General features: G+C 50.8%; 1 protein-coding gene across 2 annotated transcripts; it reads left to right on the top strand.

Annotated features, from left to right (window-relative positions):
• Positions 1-7,454: 7,454 nt before the first annotated feature.
• On the top strand, positions 7,455-21,189 carry BSPRY (B-box and SPRY domain containing). 2 transcript variants are annotated; one of them, XM_087869460.1, is made up of 6 exons: positions 7,455-7,664; positions 10,995-11,093; positions 13,840-14,070; positions 14,752-14,774; positions 18,410-18,534; positions 19,742-21,189. In XM_087869460.1, exons 1-6 carry the CDS (start codon positions 7,488-7,490, stop codon positions 20,266-20,268), a joined length of 1,182 nt encoding a protein of 393 aa, XP_087725586.1. In that variant the 5' UTR covers positions 7,455-7,487; the 3' UTR covers positions 20,269-21,189. The 2 variants fall into 2 exon arrangements, with proteins under 2 accessions (XP_087725586.1, XP_045647086.2); XM_045791130.2 differs by having other exon boundaries at positions 14,749-14,774; positions 19,742-21,185.
• Positions 21,190-21,424: the final 235 nt, after the last annotated feature.

Raw genomic sequence — 21,424 nt, 5'->3', positions numbered from 1 at the left:
GGAAGTACTGAATAAATGTCATCTTTTATATAAGTATTCACCCGGATGGAGGTGGTGGTATCTTTCTTTGGAGTTTTCTGTGATTCCACCCCGTGATCCCTCTTTTGGACACTTCCCCAGGTTCTTCCCCCCCCCCACACACAGTCCTATTCCTTCCTTCCTTCCTTCCTTCCTTCCTTCCTTCCTTCCTTCCTCTCTCTCTTTTCTTTTCTTCTCTTCTCTTTCTTTTTTTCTTTTCTTTCTTTTCTCTTTTCTTTTCTTTTCTTTTCTTTTCTTTTCTTTTCTTTTCTTTTTTCTTTCATCAAACCGTTACAGCCCAGCACCACAGCAAAGAGACCCCTCAATACCTTCTTGAGATCCACTGGGAAGACAGTTCCAGAAACTAACAGCAGCTGCAGGTACATTGCTTCCAGACTAGAGTCTATTCATTTCTGTATTCCTAGTGCACGGGGTTTGGTGTAGAGTAAGGGTTTGTTGAATGTTGAATGAATGAATGAACGAATGAATGAATGAATGAATGAATGAATGGGATCCGAGCCAACATTTCTCTTGCACCCAGAAGGGACCTGCTGCAGTGCTGATCTCCCAGCAAAACTGCCTTCAATGAAGACTTGTGGAGTTTCTGAAAGTTGGTTGCCTGTGGGAACAGGAGTAGGGGTGGTAAGAGAAAATTACCTTCACAGAGTATTAGGGCTGGCCATTGGGTCTATCTTCCAATGCAAAGAGGCAATACCCTCCACAGCATTCCTGATGGGGGTTCCTTTAGCCCCTGTTGATCTCCCTCGGTGATGATGCATTCATTACTTTCTGAGTCTGTCCTGTTGTTCCTGACAGGAGCTGGGATCTACCCCCACACAACACAGATCTTAGTTCAGAGCTGAAAGCTCTCCCTACAAGCTTAATCCCTTTGCCCACAACAACCTGGCAACCTTCAACCAGGAGAGACTGATTGTTTTGCGCTGAGTCACTGGGCTAGGCTCAGTGCAGCTACAGAGTTGACTTGCCTGATCCCTGCTGTCAAGATTTTCCAGCTCTGAGGATGCAGCTCTTCTAGAAGATGCTTTAGGCTTGAGGCACCTGAGACTCCCAAACTGGTATCTCTAGCCACACTTCTCCTTACACCTGTATATCCACCTGCTTTCTGTCCATCTCCACCTGGCTGTGACTCATACTGAAAACATCATCTTCCCCCCAAACCTGTTCTTCCTCTTTTCCCTCTGAGTGCTGGGCACTACCACTCACCAGTCAACCACGCCAAGGATCTTGGAGTCATTTGTAACTTCACTCTCTCTTCCTTGTGCCAGAATAAATCCCCAGACTTCTTAATTTTGCCCCTGAAATAGCCTTAAAAAAAAAATCTGTCCACTTCTCTCTACCCACCACCTTGGTTCAAGCCAAGATCATGCCAGAGTGTGAAAATTCTTTGTAGCTTCTGTTATCGGGGCTGGTCTTGTAACTTATATTGACCAATAAAATGTGGTGGAAGTGACATTGGCTACTTCCGGGTTTAAGCCTCAAAGAGCTTTGTAGTCTCTGCTCTCATCTTCTTGGACACACTGCCACCATGGGAAGAAGTCCAGTCTAGTCTGTTTAAGACACATGGCCCATCCGATAGCTAACACCGCAGGGTCAACATGTGAGTGAGAATATCTTAGACCATCCAGTCCTAAATGAGCCATCAGATGACTGCAAAGACACTAGTAACCATCAGAAGAATAGCCCACCTGAACCCAGCCCAATTTGCCAACCCACAGAATGGTGATCAAATAGACAGTTGTCCTTTTAACCCACTAAGTTTTGGGGTGGTTTGTTACAGACAAGAAATAATATTCAAGATTAAGTCCAGGGACGCCTGGGTGGCATAGCGGTTGAGCGTCTGCCTTCGGCTCAGGGCGTGATCCCGGCGTTGTGGGATCGAGCCCCACATCAGGCTCCTCCGCTATGAGCCTGCTTCTTCCTCTCCCACTCCCCCTGCTTGTGTTCCCTCTCTCGCTGGCTGTCTCTATCTCTGTCGAATAAATAAATAAAATCTTTAAGTCCAAATTCCTTCCCTAGGTCAGTAAGGCTTGGTCTATATCTCTTTAGCCTCTCTCCCACCTCTGGTACCCACACTGTAGCTTTCAATGGGCTAAACTACTTACAGCTTCTTGGCTCACCTCGCTGTTGCCTTTGAATCCTTGCACATGGTGTGTCCTCTGCCCAGGGCATCTCCCCTACATCCCCTCACCTGTGTGTCTGCTAACTATGCATCCTCAGCTTAGAGGCCATCTCCCTCTCTACCCTCAGAGCTTCCCTAACCCTTCCCTCCAGGTTGAGTTAGCTGCCCTTCCTTTGTGCTTCCAAGGCCCCCACACTTGCCTCAACATAGTGTGATTTTCCATTTACTGGTTTCTCTCACTTGATTCTGAGCTCCAGAGGGCAGTGGCAGAGTCTTCTTTACACCTGTATTTATTGCTGGTGTCAAATACAAGGTCTAGCATAGCACTGCAAGAGAACTTTCTGCTATGATGGAAATGTTCTATGTCTGCATTGTCCGATATGCTGGCCCCAAGTCACATGTGGTTACTGAGCACCTGAACTGTGGCTAGAGTGCAACTGAGGAACTGAATTTTAAATTGTAACTTTTTAAAAAGACTTATTTATTTATTTATTTATTTATTTATTAGAGAGAGAGCGAGATAGAGAGCAAGCACCAAGCGGGGGGCAGGGATGGGAGAGGGAGAAGCAGACTCCCTGCTGAGCAGGGAGCCCCATGTGGGGCTCGATCCCAGAACCCTGAGATCATGACCTGAGCCGAAGGCAGACGCTTCACCAACTGAGCCACCCAGGTGCCCCTAAACTGTATTTAATTTTAATGTAATTTTGGTAGGCTAGCGACTGTGGTACTGGACAGTAGCACACAGTAGATGCTCATTGATTTATTTTTTTTAAGATTTTTTTTTTCAAAGTAATCTCTACACCCAATATGGGGCTCCGAATCATACCCCCAAGATCAAGAGTCGATTGCTCTACCGCCTGGGCCAGCCAGGTGTCCCACATTGAATATTTTTGAATGAACAGCAAGAAGGATGACCATCAGAGATGGCCAATTAAGATACAAGGTAGGATCTATCGATGTAAGCAGCGTAACTTGTCCCTCCTGTCAAATGGGCTGCTCCCACGAGCCTCTGGAGACGAATCTCATTCATTCGGTCCAGACTGGTCAGGCCCAGGCAGAGAGAGGACCCTCTCCTCAGGGGCCTGGGCTTAATCACGTGGGAACTGTGCGGTCTAAGTTTGTCTGCACTTAGGCTGCCAAGCCCCTCCTAAAGGTGACAGTTTCAGCTGTTTCTGTCACACAGAAAAGAAGCCACAGGGTTGGTAGTCTTCTTGCTACTCCATACAAGAAACCATACAAGCCCTGGTCAGATGACTTCCAGCCCTGACACCAGAGACTTTGGTGGCCTCAGGGTCTGAGGAGGAAGGAGGAGTGGGGACAGGGTGAGGTGGGATCAGTCATAGGCCAGGGCCTCTGGCCGGACAGACAGAGGAGGGCTGGGTCTGCGGTCGAAGAGCAGGCCTGACAGAGTGTAAAGGCCAGGGAGGTACAGTCCTTTCCAGTAGACTTTCCCAAATATTCACTACAAAAAAGTTAAAAAAAATAATAACCCAAACCAAACAGCATAAAAAGACAAGTCAGAAGGTAGGTTACAGGGCAGAATGTACAGACAGTCCCTATTTTATAAAAATAAATACATTCTGTGGGGCGACCTATCGGGTGGAGGCTGGTGGTGAAAGGATTCACCCAGGGCAGAACAAAGGAGATAGAAGTTTTAGAAGTTTTTCGAATATACTGCAAGGGGGCAGCAGGCAGGACAGCAAAGGAGGGACTGTCTGCCAGGAGGCAGTGGGGGGTAGGGGGGCTGCAGTTACATGGCGTGAGGAGGTATGGGAATGTATGGAATTTTCCTGCTTTGGTACCTGGGCCCAGTTGGAAGTAGCCCATTGGTTAGTTAGGGCCTATGGGTCTTCTGAGGTGGGGCGCTTAAGGAACCTGTTTGCTTTCCGCTGGTGGTCACTGTGGGCCCTTCTGCCTTACTCAGGTTTCCGTTGCTCAAGCCTGCTACGTAAAAGCTTCCTGGACACGTTCCCACCTGTGTCAGGCGGAAGGGGCTAAAGGATCGTCCACATGTCTGTGAGGATCTGTAAATATATTTGTAGCACCTTTTCAGAATGCAAATTGTGTATGGTCCCTTGGTGAGGGGGCGAGCAGAGTTCATGGCCCTTGCTCCTTGCCCTGCTTGGAAAACTCCTTCCCCAGATCTTCTCACGGTTTGCTGGCTGTCTCTATTCCGTTGTAGTGCTACTCCTCCCGGAGACCTCCTCCATGGTCCTTTCTGGATCAGCACCTCCCTCAAGCCCTCTACCTATATGCTTGAGTAGTTTTCATACAGCTCTTCTCACTTACCAACATTATATGACATGTCTGTTTATTTTGTTTCCTCAAGAGAGTAGACTTTGTTCTTGACGGTTGTATTCTCGGCGTCTTAAATATGGCCCGGCGCGTAGGTAGATGGTCAATAAATCTGTTGAATGACGAAAATGTAACAAAAGTGTCCATTCTTCTCTGTCCCCAGCTCAGGGCGTTCTAAGCAAGCCCCAAAGTTCAAGTACAGCCCTCACCTCCCACCAAGGCTCCAGAGGTCACTTTAGGGCAGCAGCTTTCAAACTCTTTGACCTTGACTCTCAATAGGAAATACAAGCCCAGTGCTCACGCGTGTCCATGTTTATGTAACTGAAACAAAAGCCTGTACTAGGAGCAATGTTTTCTATTTTTTCTTCTTTCTTTCCTTGTTTTGTTTTGTGTGCTGGTCTCCACGCCTTGAATAGACTTCACTCCCTGCGAAAGGGTCATCCCTGCCTTAAAGCGGTGTTTCTAGAAGTGGTCAGAGGGCTCATTTGCAGTCCAGCCTCAGGGCAACTGCTACACTGGCGGATTCCCAGCTCCACCCCAGATTTAGTGACTGAGAATCTTATCTGAAAGTGTGACTGCTTCGCAATTCCTCTTCCTAGCGGTGCTGGGTGATTCTGAAGCCTGTGAAGGCCTGAGAGCCGTCACTTGGGAGTTTCTGAATATCCAGAGGCCTCTGGTGGGGACTCGTGTCAGGCACATGCATGTTTAAGAGAAGGGGCTGATTCTTCAGTTCCAGCCCAGCTCAGCCCCTGAGTGCCAGAACAGATGATCCCCACTCTATTTATTTTTTTTAAAGATTTTATTTATTTATTTATTTATTTTTGAGAGAGTGAGCATGAGCGGGAGGTAGGGGAAGGGGACAGAGGGAGAAGCAGACTCCCCACCGAGCAGGGAGCCCAATGCAGGACTGGATCCCAGGACCCTGGGATCATGACCTGAGCAGAAGGCAGACGCTTCGCGGAGCTGGGCCACCCAGGTGCCCGATGATCCTCATTCTATAAAAGTAAATGCGTTCCCACCTAAGCCCCTTGCAATTCCTAGTCCTCGCCAGGAAGTCCTTCTGGTGATTTTGCTACTGCTTCCCTGACTCCAGCCCTCCGAGGGCCACTGACTGCTCCAGGGCCACACCCAGTGAAGGGGCCCCACTTTCCCCAAGGACCTTAACCCCTCCTTCCTCCCCCTGCCCTCCAGTCTCTTTTCCTTCACACAAAATCACTTCTGTTTTCTTTGCTCCTACCAGAAGGTTTGAGAGCCCTCCCCACCCCCAGCCCTTAGAACAAAAAAATTCTAACCACAATCTCTAGTTATGGTGGCCCATTTCCAGCCCCACCCCCAGAAGAGTGTAAATGCCATTATGAAGCCTTCACCCTCCCACCAGAAACGACTTTTGATGACTTTTTGATGCCAGGAACGCTGCACTCCCCTTGCCAAAGAACCTTACACAATTTACATTCTGAAAACCTGCTACAGATTTACAGATCCTCACGCAAACAATAAAACATTTCTTAGCCCCTACTGTATACCATACACCCAAGCTCAGCACTTGCAGACAACATCTTGTTTAATTCTTGAAACAGTCCTCAGAGGTAGACAGTATTCTCACCCCCATTTTAGAGATGAGGAGACTGAGGCCCAGAGGGACTAAATGATCTGACCCAGGTCCCATAGTTTTCAGTGGCAGAGCTCTGGGGCTGTCCTCACCCTCAGGGGCTGAAGCTAAAGGGGCTGACAGAAGGGAATCTTTCTCTTCCCTTTGTGCAGTTGTCACTTAGAGGGACCTCGGGGTACGGGTGCCTCAGCCCCTAAGTACTGCAGGATGTAGGGATGCTTCTCTTTAGGGTTTGGCTTTCACAAGTGTTCAGTCCCGATGAATTTAGAATACCCTCTGACCCCCAAGGCCTGGCCCCTTCTCCTTTTGGCTGAGTTCTCTCCTCAGGCCTCTGCCAAGACCTCCTAAGATGGAGTTTGGGGGCTGGGAAACATGCTCTCCTTGTATGCCCAGGCTGGCTGGACTGGCGCCCCAGTGGAGGGTTTAATCTGGGTTTAGACTGACTCATGAGATCCTAAGAAAAAAAGCCCCAAGGCGGCGCCAGCACATAGCACCAGCGGCTTTTTCTGGGGGTGGCTGTTCCATCCATGTGTTTACTTGCATATTCGCTTTTCTTCAATAAACATGCATTAGGTTTTTTCAATACCAGTATTAAAAAAAGTTTCAAATGAGGAAAATTTGGTCGTAAATACTTTGGGGAAATCAGCCTAATACAAATGTTCCTCGTTGGACCTTAATATGCAATGAAAAGCATTATTAACCATATGAGCCACAAATCAAACTTCCTGAATTCCAATCTCATTGCTACCAATTAGTAACTGTGACTCCTTGCAAGTTACTTAACCTCCATAAAAACGGGGACCATTAGTAGTACCTTCCTTGTACCATTAACAGACGCTTAGCAATTGCAGCCGCTGTCTGTGCTCCGGATCCTGTTTAATCATTTAAGCCCAAGTCCGTGGGGGCAGGTACCCACGCTATCCCCACTTTACAGCTGAGGCCACTGAGGGTGCTCTGCCTGTGAACAGATACATGGGATTTGAACCCAGGCAACCTAACGCCAGAACCTATCTTCAAGCTACTTGTCTAGAGCTGCCTCTCCAAAAGGGCTGTTGTAGTATATGAGAAAACGCTTTAAGGCGCTTAGCAGAAGTCTGGCACTTAGTAAGTGCTCAATTAAGTTTCCTACGGTCACATTAATACTTGGTGTTTTATGTTTGTCATAAAATTAACACGCATACAGGGCGACTTAATTCAGCAGAAAATCACAAAGACAGCCGAAGCCGGCGGACCCTGCGCGGAGGTCGCGGCGGGGACCGGGGGCGCCAGAGCGAGGGACGCCCACCCTGCGGCGGAGGCAGGCGGGCAGGAAGCTGGGGTGGCGGGCGCGCGGGGCCGCGGGTCGGGGCCCGGGGGCGGGGTCGGGGAGGCCCCGCCCAGCAGTCACCTGCGACAGGTGGAGCGCGCGGCGCCGGGCGCTCGGCCATGTCTGCGGAGAGCGCGGGGCCGGGGTCGGGGCCGCTGTGCCCCGAGCACGGCCAGGCTCTGAGCTGGTTCTGCTGCTCCGAGCGACGGCCCGTGTGCGCCGCCTGCGCGGGGCTGGGCGGCCGCTGCCGGGGGCACCGCATCCGCCGGGCCGAGGAGCGCGCGGAAGAGCTGCGGGTGAGCGGGCGGGGGCCCCGGAAGGCGGGAGGGGGGGGTCTCCGGAGGGAGGGGACGCCGGGGTGGCGCGCCGAGAGGGACCGGCCGGGGACCCGGCGGCCGGTCCCGGAGCCCAGGCTTCGCGGTGGCACTGGCTGTGGAACTAGGCGGTTAAGGGTGTGGCCTCTGGAGTCGTGGGGACGTGAGTTCGAATCCCGCCGCCTCCCCACCTCCCTCGGAGTCTCGTAAGTCTCTGAGCTCAGCGCCCTCATCTGTAGTTGGAGGGCAGTAATAGCGCGCGTTTATTGGGGTTGTTGTGCGACAGACAGAAGATAATGGGTGAAATGCTCTTTAGTCTACCACATAGGGGCGGATCCAGCTGCCCCCTCTTCCTCCGTTGCTTTGTTGGCGGGGGGCGGGGGTGTTGAGAGCCGGGCCTGACCTTGGACTATATGCGGCTCCACTGCTCCAGTTGCCCGGGACGACGTGTGTCCCACGTCCCGCCTGGTGGAAGCTGACCAGAGAGAAAAGCCGGCCTTCCTCCCTCCTCAGCCCCTGGGCTCAAAGCCCCTCCCCTCGTGCACCCTTCAGGCTTCCTGGTAAGGTGATTTCTTTTCCCTTTCGGGCTTGGCCTTGACTGTACTCCAAACTGGTTCCACCTGGGTAAACGGAGGGGGCGGGTTGGATCTCAAGAGGTTCCTGCTGGATCTCTTGGCCTAGAGTTCCTCCCCGCCTCCACTCCGGCTTAGCTCCAAGCAGCTCACCTTCATCACCAGGCGCCCCTGGTCCGAAACTGGGGAGTCGAAGTTACCCTGGGCCTTCCTCCCTCCTTCCACCCTAATTGTGGTCCCTGGGGATTTCCTTGCAATTTGATTAAGCCGCTTGATTTCCCCAACCTCACCTGCGTGCTCTGCCCACCTGTGAGGCCTGAGGGCTCTCCCTGGGGACTCAGGCTGCAGGGTAGTAAACACACCTGACTGGCCAGGAGGGATTCACTTACTCAGTGACACCTGAAAGCTCCTGGTTGGCCCCACGTGTCACCACTATCCATCATCAATAGTGTCGATGAAAATGAACTTGGATAATGTGGCGTAATAAACTTGAATAATGGATGGAAACTTTGCGAGCTCCAGAGCACTTCAGTATCCATCATCTCCCTCCATCCAAACCAAACTTTTGAAGTGATAGCCTACCTCCATTTTACGGATGAGGAAACTGAGGCCCAGAACCGGGCGGTAACTCCTCTGAGGTTTCTCATATTCAGGAGCTGGACCAAGGGAGTCATTGACTTGGCCCGAGAAAACCACCTCTTAGCTTCAGTGGAGAGAGGAAGTGGTGCTAATGGGTGTGAGAATTCAATAAAAACCTTAAAAAAAAAAAAGTTGCCATCAGAGCTGAATCTGAGTGGTGGAAGGGGGTGAAGGCGGGGGCAGGGTGGCAGGCCTGGTGCTTGATTCGGAATGCAGTCTGCCCAGGGCGACTTCCCTGAACCCTACTGATGCCCTAAGCACGGTCATCTCCTTTGCCTGGAGGGAGGGTGTTTTTTTTGCCCTTTTCTCCCTCTAATTTTGAGTATATTATGGCATTTCCACACTCCTTCTGCTATCCCTCTAGCCAGCAAAGGAATTTTGCCCCAGGGCAAGATGGTTACCATTCACCAACTCCTCTCTTACCTTCTGGGTTCCTGTCCTGTAGTTGGGCTCGGTTTCCTTAGTCCTCCGGCGTGTGGTGATCACAGCGTCCTCCCAGTCAGCTCAGTTCTTTCACTTAGTATTTGGACCAGTGAAGTGTCAGACGAATTCCCGACTGTGGGGCGGGAAGGATTTGCAGGGGCCTCCTAGAAGAGGAGCCCAGTTGCCTTTTGGCAGATGGCACCCAGGCAAAGCTCTGAGGGGAAGCAGTGGAGAAGCTGTCGGCTAGGAAGGAGTCCAAGTACCTGGAGAAATGGAGTGGAAAAGCAGGGGCCTGGCAAGTCACTTCTCCGTGGGCTTTGGCGTCTTCAATTCTAAAAGTCTCCCCTGCTCTCCGGGGGTCCGCTCACAGCTCTGGCAGATGTGAACCGCGGAACCTCTTGTGGTCCCAGAAGTGGATGTTCATTCAACAAATATTTATCCAGGGCCTCTATGTGTGGGAGACACTTTCCTCTAGGTAGTGGCCCACAGCCGACAAGTCAAAGTCATGGTGCTCGTGTTCCAGCGGTGGGGGAAAGATACAAAACAAGTAAACACACCCGTCATGTAAGGCCGAGGAGTGATACCTGCAAGGGAGAAAAATAAGCAAAGTTAGGGAATGGGGTGTGGGAGTAGTCAGGGAGGGCTTCCGAGGAGGTGACCCTGAATGGAGTGGGGGAGAAGACTTGTATATACGTGGATATACCTGTTTGTATATCCAGAAGACTGCTGGACGCAGAGGAAGCAACAGGTGCAAAGACGCTGTTGTCAGGACAAGTTTGGTGTGTTTATGGGACAGAAAGAAGGTCAGTGAGGAGAGTGCTAGGAGGCGACATTGGAGCCACAGGCAGAGTCTCTTCAGACAGGGCCTTGTTGGCTAAAGTGGGAAGCTTGATCTCACTATGAGTGTGCTGGAAAGCCACTGGAGGGTTTTGAGGAGGGACATGACCTGACCTCCTTTCCTGACACAAGGTGGCCGTGGCTAACTGTGGGGGCCAAGCCCAGTTAGGAGGCTCTCATAGCGGCTCCTGTGAGAGATATTGACCATCAGGGGAGAATAGCAAGAGTGGAAGAGACCAGAAGTGGCCAGAGGAGAGAGAGAGAGACTGTGGAGTCAGAGCTGATAGGACTCACTGAGGGATTAGATACATGCAAGTTTGGAGAGTAACCCCGGGGGTTTGGGTTGGGGTAATGAGCTTGATGATTGCTGGTGCTGTTTAAAGGGCTAACTTAGGGAAGGGCAGTTGGAGAAGCCATGTTCTTCCGCTCAGGTGTGGAGAACCAGGGGGCTGGGTCGGAAGGAACACTCAGAGTGTATGCAGGAAAGTGATTATCACGGGGGCCACGGATTTCAGGAGAAGGAGGGAACTGAGGCCACAAGGTGGGTGATAGACACTGAAACGTGGTAAGACTAATGTATTGGTGACTTCAACTAAGCTGAAGAATGGTTGGACTGGAGAATCTAGAGTTAGTAATTTGGAAGGATGGGAGTGGTGGTCAGGGTGTGTGTGCCTTGAAATGAAGATTTTGGAGGTGCCATAGTTTTCAGTAATAACAAGGTCTGGGATGTGACCGTCGATGAGAGTGGCTGAGGTGGGATAAAAGGGGGGGGGGGAATCATTGGAATGGAATGAATGGACCAACGTGGATCACGACGCCATGGGTGTCCTTTGTCTTGCAGAACAAGATCGTGGACCAGTGTGAGAGGCTGCAGTTTCAGAGTGCCAGCATCACCAAGTATGTGGCTGAGGTCCTCCCAGGGAAGAACCAGAGAGCAGTGGTAGGTAGTTCTCCTTCCTCTCCACTCAGGACCTCTCCTAGGAGAAGACTCCAGCCTTAGGAGCATGGGCCAGTCTGGGATCCCTTCCCAACCTCCCAGACTCACGGTGCTCCTAGCAAAGCCGGATGCCCAGGAAAGTCGGTTTCCCATCGCTCTGAGCCGTGGTTTTACCGTCTGGGCAGAGAGGACCATTCCCGGTACCACACTGGGGCAAATACTGCTGGAAAATGACTTTCTTGGGATAAAGGATCAGGAAGGGTAGGCTTCCTCCACCATCTACGTATTTCATGGTCAGCCCCTGACTTATAAAATAACCTCTGGACTTTGACGTGGAGTATTCTTTATGACAATCTTACACAGTAGGGGGCAGTCACATCCCTGTTTCCAGATGGGGAAATGGGTCGCCTAGAGGTTAATTGACTTGCCCAATATCCACAACCTCCTGCCAGGAGGGCAGATTTTATTTATTTATTCGACAGGATAGAGACAGGCAGCGAGAGAGGGAACACAAGCAGGGGGAGTGGGAGAGGAAGAAGCAGGCTCATAGCGGAGGGGCCTGATGTGGGGCTCGATCCCATAACGCCGGGATCATGCCCTGAGCCAAAGGCAGACGCTTAACCGCTGTGCCACCCAGGCGCCCCTATTTTTTTCTAGTAATTTCTAACTTAACTTCATTATAGTCTGTATATCAGTTGTTTGAAATTTGTTGAGACTTGCTCTGTGCCCTAAAACACAGTCGCTTTAGGTAAATGTTTCACATTCAAAGCTTCTCTATCCTTACTAATTTTTTATCTGCCATATTCGCTGATATTCCCTTGCCAGCAAGGGGCATTTATAGTTTCATATCATGCTGTGGATTTGTCTGTTTTTCCATAGAATTCTGTCTTTACTGGGCTCTTAAGTTTAGAAGAGTGTAAAATTCTAAAAGAAATCTCAAGCCGCATTCAGGGCAATAGAGTCTCAGCTCTCGATTACACCGGGTTTCAGTTTCCTTTCTACGTTTGGACTCCAGGGGCTTTCCTTTATGTAGCTGCCAGAGCAGCTCGACTTTTCAAAGGATGCTGTGGGCTATTTTTCCACCATTTCTGTGCTTTGTTTTAGGACAGTATTTAGTTTATTCTGGTATATCTTTGGAAAGGGAGATTTTTTTTTTCCTCTGCTACGCTTTTCTGGGAATGAGTCAAGAAATGTGTTGAAATTGATTACAGTCTTCTAGTGAGAGAGTATCTGCTGCATCTTGGGACAGGGTCTGTTCTCGGTCCTGATCACAGACATAGTACAAACGTGGCTACAGACACCCACCCGGCTGGGCAAAACAGCAAGGTGGGATAGAGAGAACAGTAGCTAACGTTGTTGAACACTTCTGTGCTGGGCTTTGCTCTGTTTACTGTGTACGTAATAACTCGTTTAATCTTGCACAATAACCTCATGAGGTAGGTAATAGAGAAGATCAATAATGTATTCAACGCCCTGCAGAGAGCAAGTGGGTCAGCTAAGGTTTTACATCCAGGCACCGTCTGTCTCTAATGCCTAACTTCCTGGGGCGCCTGGGTGGCTTGGTTAGTTAAGCATCTGCCTTTGGCTCAGGTCATGATCTGGGTCCTGGGACCAAGTCCCCTCATCGGGCTCCCTCCTGAGCAGGGAGCCTGCTTCTCCCTCTCCCTCTGCCCCTTTCCCCGCTCATGCTCTGTCTCTGTCTCTTTCTCAAATAAATAAGTAAAATATTAAAAAATAAAATAAAATAAATAAAGCCTAACTTCCTAACTAGTGTGTTATGTTGGCTCAGGGAGCACTGAAGTTGGAGTCAGAACTAATTCCTGGGTTCACTTAGGCCATTCAGTCTCTTCCTCTCCCCTGGGCAAATTGTGGGTCTCAGTTTCTTCTGTAAAGCAGGGGTCATTACCCCCTTCACTGTACAGAGCAGGTCTGCACGGGCAGGGCACAGAGAAAGCTGCTGGCTGTCCCCGACGTTCCGGCACGAAGGACAATGTTCTACTCTACCTTCTCTGGCAAGAGTGCAGGTGTTTCCTGCAGCCTTCGGGGAGGATTGATTGTCAGATGGCATTGGGGGAAACAGAATCGTGTTGGACTGAGAGTCAAAAGAACTGGGTTCTAGTCTCAGCTCTCACTGACGTGGCCTGTGTGCGCTATGAAGAGATTTTTGACTTAGTCAGAAGAAACTTTCACCTTAGTCATTCAGTAAATATTTGAGTCAGACCCTGTGCTAATTACTAGGAGACCCACATTAGCTTCATTAGGAGTGGATGGCATGCCCCTTGAAACGAATAAGAATTCTACCATGGAAGCCATTGGAATGGACAGATTTAGGAAAGACATAGTCAATATCAGCTGGACTACTGTTGGCACAGATCCTATTGATGGGGATGAATTTGTAGGCTCTTTCACTCTGCAATTCTCTAATTCTCTGACCTTGGTCCCTTGGCCTTGGTATTCTTGACTATGAAATAATTGATTCTAGTTGATCTCTAGACTATGCCCAGCTCTTCCATTCTGTGATCCTGGCTCTACGAGATATGACCTGGATGTCTGAATCTCACATTTCTTTACCCTAAACCATATTTGGGAACTCTTAAGGCCTGGATGGCATAAGCACTGTTCCTTCCATTACTGTGCCTGTGGCAGACATGGCCAATCAATCCCAGCACTCCTTTCCACTGAGACCAAATCCCCTTAATCTTGACTGGGGCTTCGCTGGGACCCGATTCCCTGTGTTATCCCTCATCAGAGCACGGCCAGCGCGGCGCGGGAACTGGTCATCCAGAGGCTAGGTGTGGTGAGGAGTCTGTGTGAGAGCGAGGAGCAGCGCTTGCTGGAACAGGTGCATGGCGAAGAGGAGCGGGCCCACCAGAGCATCCTGACGCAGCGAGTCCACTGGACTGAGGCGCTGCAGAAGCTCGACACCATCCGGACCAGCCTGGTGGGCATGCTCACCCACCTGGATGACCTCCAGCTGATTGTAAGTCAGGCAGGGGTGAGGACGCAGCCAGTGCACCAGGCTTGCGGGTGGCAGGGGTCAGGGTGGGCTTCCTGGATGAAGTAACGGGGACGCCGGTGCCTGAAAAGATAAAGGGGAGCGGCAACGTTAAAGGAAGTGAGCTAGAGATCGGGTTCAGAAGCGTGCAGAGGGAGGGAACTGACCGGGGCTCCTTACTCTTACCACCCAGAAACTACTGTGGGTAATATTTTGGTCCGTATTCCTGCAAAGTACTTCATACAGAGATGCAGATACTTGTGGTTTTTAACGGGACGGTCTGATGTCCGTGGACGAGTAACTACGCTCAGCAGAGAATCCGAATGTGGGACAGCCGAGCCGCGTTGGCGTTCAAGTGAGGCGGTCTGCATCGCTGCCCTAGATCGTGCATTCCCCGAGTCCCACGGTTTCCACGGACAGCACATTCCGTCCTGAACCCGGGCCCGGCCGCGGGCCGTGGGAGGCAGTGACCCATTCCGAGTGCGGGTGAGGAGGTGTGCGAAGAAGGACCCAGAGAGCTTTGTTTCGGCTCTTAAAGCAGGAACAGAACGCTTTATTCTAGAGTCCGTCCACGTGGCCCCCTCCATGCCAGCTGAATACATTCGTCCTGACTACCTGCTGAGTTCCTGGTACTAAGCCTGACCCTGTTTTCTTTTCTCACAGCAGAAGGACCAGGAGATTTTTGAAAGGTGAGTGTGGCCCGTCGTTTGCCTGGGCAGCCGTGGAGACCATGGCCCGCGGGCCTGTCGCTAGTCCACCACCTTCAGGCCCTGCTGCTTCCGGCAGAGAGCCCAAGGCCGAGAGCCCAAGACGTGCCATGCTACCCGGACCTGCCCCGCAGCCACGCTCCCCGCACTGGGGTCTTCTGAGCCTAACTGGGAGAACAGCTTGGCGAACCCTGCGGAAGGGTAGCGAAAGAAACACTTAGCAATCAGAGGCTTGCCAAGGGCTTTCTGAAATGTTATCTTGCTGCAAAATAACCAGTCCCCATCCCACCCACCCCCATCTACGGATGAAAATACCAAGGCTTAAAGAGGGACGTGGACTTGCCAAGGCCCCAGCCCACACCTGACACCTGCCCTACCACTGTCTTCTCTGCCTCAGTCCCCCTTGCTCTGGGAAAGACTCTTGGAAACCTAAGTCTGCATTACCACCCCCCAAAATTTGCATTTTAATGAAGGAATAATAAAAGTGCTTCACCAGGCTCTCCCTGGCTCCTGAGAGGCTGAGAGCCAAGAGCCTGAGCAGTGGCCAAGAGCATGTAATTGGCCAGGCAAAGAAATTAAATTCTGGAGAAATAAACATCTTCTGTGAGAGATTTCGGAGCTGTATCTGGGGAGCACAGTCCATTCTTCTTGGCTATTTTTATATTTAAATTTCAACAGTAATACATGTGCATGAGAGAAAGAGAGAAAATGCCACTAATATAAAACCATTGAAAATTTAAAATGTCTCTGGGCGCCTGGCTGGCTCATTTGGTAGACCGAGTGACTCTTGATCTTAGGGTTGTGAGTTTGAACCCCACTTTGGGCATAGAGACTACTTAAAAAAAAAAAAATTTTTTTTTTTTAATGTCTCCACCACCCCTTCCCAATCCTATTCCCTGGAGGTGATCAGCTTTAAAAGTCAGATATGTATCTTATGGACTTTCCTATGTCAATAGAGTCCTAGGAGAGTATGTCTGGGCTTGTTTACCTCTAAAAAAATATTTTTTTAAAAACACAGTTGGGATTGTCTTAACACTTGCTGTTCTATAACTTGGCAGGCTCTCTGGGAATCTCTCTGACTCAGGATGTATAGATTTGCCTCACTCTTTGGAGAGTCTGTGAGGGCTCCCCCAGTATGGACGCCTCGAACTTGATTTTATAGTCTCCTGTAAATGCTTGGCTTGTTCCTCCTTTTCCCTCTTCTAATCTTTCCACACTTCCGCTAGTCTTCTCTTTCTCCTTTACCTTCACGTTCCTCTAAAGCCATCCTGTCTTCAACTTCGAGCTGTTCTGATTTTTGAAAAAAATTTGATCTTTAATTTTTTTTTCTTATTTTAAAATATTTCATATGCAGAGAAAAGTTGCAAAAAGAGTATAAGGAGCTTCACCTAGAAATCCTGATTGTTAGTATTTTGCCATATCTGCTCTCTCTCTCGGTCTGTTTGTCTCTTCCTCTCTATTTAACAAGTGAATATATGGCACTTATTTTATTTGAGAGTAAGTTGCAGAAAGCAAGACCTTTTATGCCTAAATACTTCAGCATCTTTCTCTCAAGAACAAAGACAATCTCTTATACAACTACAGTGTCGCTATTAAGCTCAGGAAATTTAGTGTTGATATAATACTATTATCTAAAATATAGTCCATATTCAAATGCTGCCAGTTGTGCCCACAAAGTTCTTAATGGTGTTTGGTGTGTTTTTTGTGTTGTGGGTTTTGTTTCCTGATCCATCTGGAATTCCTGATTTAATTTGGAATTTATTCCTTAGCCTTTTAAAACAACAATAACAACAAAATACTTTTTTTTTTTTAAGAATTTATTTATTTGTCAGAGAGAGAGAGAGAGCACAAGTAGGGGAGCAGCGGGCAGAGGGAGCAGCAGGCTCCCCGCTGAGCAGGGAGCCCGATGTGGGACTCGATCCCAGGACCCTGGGATCATGACCTGAGTGGAAAGCTGCCGCCTATCCAACTGAGCCCAGGCGTCCCCGTGAGTTTTCCCTTCTGAACCATGAGGTGCTGGACCAGCTGGTTGTCTGGACTGTAGTGTCTGCAATTGGCCTGGGTTGGCCCAGCGCTGCTGACATGGGTTCCTCTTTCCTCCCTGCCTGATGGCTGGGGCTCCTCCAGCCCCAGCTTCAGTGCTTTGGGAAGATAGCAACAGACCCTCTCTTGTCCTGACCACAAAGAGCCTTTGTTACCAGAGCCTGCTCTCAGCTTTTCTAGGGCTCTGGTCACCTTGCTCTTCCCAAGCCAGGACAATCAATGACAGTCTTGCAAAGAGCTTGCATCCATGAGATGTGCCCCACCCTCTCTCCCTGCTCCTTCATTATGGGCAGAACCAGGAGGTTTGGGGATGAGAGTGTGCTCTCAGAACTGCTACCTGATCTCAGCCATCTCAGGGTAGAGGGGCTGGGAAAGCGCTTTCTCAGAACCCAGTTCAGAGGTCTGCAAAGCTCCCTCATGAACGCTTACTTTGCCCTACACCCCTTTGATTCTTTTCATTTTAGACCAAGAGGAGATTATGTTGAACAGTGCCTGGACTCCAGACTGGATTTGTTCGATTTTTGCATGGAGGCAGGACTTGAACCCAGCTCCCCTTTTTAGCTGAGTGCTTTCTCTGAATCTCTGTTCTTTCCTGTCAGATGGGATAACAGCTATCTTCCAGGTTATAGCAAAGATTACATAAGATTCTATAGAAGAACCTGGATACTTTAATAAATGGTAATTCTCCCCTCCGAGGCATCTTCTGTTCCCATATTCCCTGCAGCCGCACCCAGTAACCCGTGAGCTAAGGAGAGGTAGCTAGTGGGAGCAAAGCGCTAGGACTAATTTATGGTTGGGGTGATAACTGATAGTCCTTTCTTGTCTTGTGGGATCCCTCAAGGGTATTTGCATTTCTTTTCTTTTCTTTTCTTTTCTTTTCTTTTCTTTTCTTTTTTTTTTTTTTTTTTACAGATTTTATTTATTTGTCAGAGAGAGAGAGAGCACAAGCAGGGGGAGAGGCGGGCAGAGGGAGAAGCAGACTCCCTGCCGAGAGGAGAGCCCAATGCGGGGCTCCATCCCAGGACCCTGGGATCATGACCTGAGCCGAAGGCAGATGCTTAACCAACTGAGCCACCCAGGCATCCCGGGTACTTGCATTTTAAGAGCAGAAGAGTGGCCGTACCTTCTTACTGAACCAATAGGCTTTGCTGCAATAGGTTTTGGAAGAAGGCGAGATTTTCTCCACACAGGATGGGGGAGTGGAAAGACTGGCGCATAAGAGGCTTAGGTCCTGTCCCTGCTCTGCTGTTAACTTAGAGACCCCGCAGGTTGTTTCTCCTACAGAGCAGACCAACTCCATGTTCTAATACTGGCACCAAGTATTTACCTCTCTGAAAACTGTCTGCCTTGCTGGAATTAAGTCCCCTGGGGGGCACAAGGGGAAAGTCCAGCTCTCTGTTTGGCTCAGACCTCCTTTTAGGGGGCTCCTGTGTGGGGCCTGGCTGCCAATCTTGGTGTCACCCTCATGGGAAGAGGATTTTACTTCTGTCCCTTTCCCATCACCCTATATGGATTCAGATCCATTTCCAGAACCTTCCTGAATCCTGTTTTTCTTTTTTTCTCCCTTCCACAAGGACCGAGGAAGCAGAGGGCATTTTGGATCCCCAGGAGTCGGACAAGTTAAACTTTAATGAGAAGTGCATTCGGAGCCCACTACTTACCCAACTCTGGGTGACAGCGGTTCTCGGGTCCCTCTCAGGTTAGGAGCTGTTAGAGCCCAGCACCAGTGGGAACAACTGGGCGGCTGGCTGACTGGCTGGGGGGTGCTGCCGGGTCACACTGGGGAATAGAACATCTGGCACCGTGGCTAAAACAAACAGTGATGCCAGATGCAGGCTTGTCAGTGAAGCCAAGGTTCTGGACAGGCCCGGGGTGGCTGGCCAGGTCCTTCCCGTTTCCAGACCAATCTGCTCTGTTGGCTCTGAGAAAAATCTTGTTTCGGTAAGTCACAGCTCTGTCCTGCCCGAGTGGGACAGCTTAGTAGTATTTCCTGGAAACCGAGTTTCTCCTTAAGATACAAGTGCTGGCCAACTGGAGAGCATCTGGAGCGAGAATTGAGCTGCCTGGTTTCGCCTCACTTACTTACCAAACAGTGACTCAGACAGACTGTGGCCTGGCCTCATGCGGTGAATGTGACACGGTCTTCTCCCTGCAGGAAGTCCCACTTAGTGCAGTTCTCCAAGCAGAACCCCCCAAGCTAGGTGGGAGCTTCTGCTCCTGGTTGTAGTGTTTGCACAATTCAGAGAGGTTAGGGTAATGGACTGAACTTTTCCTCAATTTTAACCCTCCTCCCTTGCGTGTTAGCCTTAATTTTTAAATACAAGCTCTAGCTTGTCTGCTCTGGATTCTGTTATCAGAGAGTGCCTGATTTGCCAGCAGTCCCATTTAGTGAGCTGGTGGAAAGTATGGATCTGATGCTTCCTAGCTCCCGGGCCCATGCCCGTAGGACAGATATGATCTGGAGGCCGCAGATAGGCCCCAACTGGAATGTGCTCTGATCGGTGCTGGATGCTAGACCTGGGAACAAAATGCTGGGTCTTCATTTTGCCCTGCCACCAACTAGGTGTGTGACTTTGGGCAACTTGCTTCTCCTCTCTGGGCCTTCCTCCTAGTTTACAGGTGAGGGTCTTGGACGAATAATCACTCTTGTTACCATGGCCACCACTTCCTGAGCACGACTAATGCAGGCACTTTAGATGCACCATCCCGTTCGGTCCTCACGTCCACCCTGTGATAAGTCCGATTGATCCCCACTTTACAGATGAGGGTACTGGGGCTCAGAGAGAGTAAATGGTTCGTGTGAGGTAACACTGCTGGTGAGTGGCGAGGAAGCCCCTTGCTGCCGGACAGGACCAGGTTAGGGCTGACGGTGGGCCTTGGGCAACTCTGAGAATTCTTCCTGGCAGGCACGGAGGACGTGCGTATCGACGAGAGGACCGTCAGCCCCTTCCTGCAACTGTCAGATGATCGAAGGACCCTGACCTTCAGTGCCAAGAAGTCCAAGGCCTGTGAAGATGCCCCCGAGCGCTTTGACCACTGGCCCAATGCCCTCGCGGCCACCCCCTTCCAGGCGGGGCTGCACACCTGGATGGTGAATGTCCAGAACAGTTGTGCCTACAAGGTGGGTGTGGCCCTGGGCCAGCTGCCCCGCAAGGGCTCGGGCAATGACTCTCGCCTGGGCCACAACACCTTCTCCTGGGTCTTCTCCCGCTACGACCAGGAGTTCCGTTTCTCCCACGCCGGGCAGCACGAGCCCCTGCGGCTGCTGCGCTGCCCCACGCAGCTGGGTGTGCTTCTAGACTTGCAGGCGCACGAACTGCTCTTCTATGAGCCGGCCTCGGGCACGGTGCTCCACACCCACCACGCGCCCTTTTCAGGGCCCCTCTTCCCAGTCTTCGCGGTGGCCGACCAGACCATTTCCATCATCCGCTGACCCGTGGCCACCGGGCGTCCTGGTCTACTCCCCACCATGCCTCCAGGCCGCGTTCCTACCCAGTGTCTTTTCCCCCCGATGTTGCCTCTGCCCGATGGGCAGCTTTGGGAGGGGTAGGGATCCGTTTCTGGTCTGGGTTCAGCTGTGACATGCTGGGTGTCTGTGGGGAGCTTAGTCTCCCAAACCCACTGGGCATCTGCCCCTCTGAGGCCGTCTTGTCCACCACGTCACGTCTGGCAACCAGCGCTGTGCCTGGTGCCTACAGATTATGCAATAAATATTTGGCAAGCGAACGGACGGATGGAAAGGAGCCTGTGTGTGTGTGGTAGACTCTTCTGGAGAAGCACTGCCTTCCAGCCCTCTGCCCCCTCCCCCGGCTTCAAGCAGGTCGAAGTGGCTCTGGCAGAAAAGCCTGGAAGCTTTCATCTCCTCAGTTCCATGCTTCTCAGTCCTTTTCCTGACACGGCACAGAGAGAACATCTCTTTCTAGCACACAAGAACCACCTGAAAGGGATTCAGAACTCCTGTGAGGCTGCTCTTGGCCAGAGGACTCTGGGCTGGGTGCGGGGTGCTGTGTCCCCCCAGCAGGTCCAGCCTGGCGGCTCAGAAGACAGAGGAACGTGTCTGGAGGTTACCTGACTGCAACGCCCCCATTGGCAGCTCTGCCTCGAGCTTGACAGTGGAGCTCAGCTGTGCCCACCCGTGGTCACAGGGACAAACCGCCCCCGCCCCCGGCCTGCAGCTCGTGCCCCCCTCTCCTGACATAATGTGGAGACCTGGAGTGAGGGCTTCCAACCCCAGAGAGCTGAGGGAGTATGAGGGCCAGACTTAGGGAACATGTATGTTATTAAAGGTTTTAAAAGATTGGAAAGTTTCTTCCATGTTCTTTGTGGGAAATTGGGCAAATCCCCCAAATGCCAGCTCACATTTAAGAGGTGTGCTTGCTGGGAAAGAGAGATCTTCCTCACCCTCCTCCGCATTTCCAGCTCAGCATACACAGCCGAACGAGCACCGAGACGGTTCTGGGCCCTGCATTGCTGGAACCGGGGGCAAATCCCTTCCTGTTCTCTGAGGTCACAGTAGAACAGTGGTCCTCACATTTCTCTTTTATTTAGGAACACAGTTCAAAGCCAATCTTACCTACAACTTCAGGCCC

Source organism: Ursus americanus, chromosome 18 (assembly GCF_024610735.1).
Source record: "Ursus americanus isolate L20-20 chromosome 18, mUrsAme1.1.p, whole genome shotgun sequence".
NCBI classification, from domain to species: Eukaryota; Metazoa; Chordata; class Mammalia; order Carnivora; family Ursidae; genus Ursus; species Ursus americanus.
The sequence above is the reverse complement of the archived record's forward strand: the minus strand, read 5'-3'. Positions and strand labels throughout refer to the sequence as shown.

Bases quoted from the DNA above. Each gene is read 5' to 3' on its own strand.
- BSPRY (XM_045791130.2), top strand. From the start codon at position 7,488: ATGTCTGCGGAGAGCGCGGGGCCGGGGTCGGGGCCGCTGTGCCCCGAG. The intron at 11,094-13,839 runs GTAGGTAGTTCT...ATCCCTCATCAG, and splicing joins GGAAGAACCAGAGAGCAGTG to AGCACGGCCAGCGCGGCGCG. The intron at 18,535-19,741 runs GTTAGGAGCTGT...TCTTCCTGGCAG, and splicing joins GGTTCTCGGGTCCCTCTCAG to GCACGGAGGACGTGCGTATC.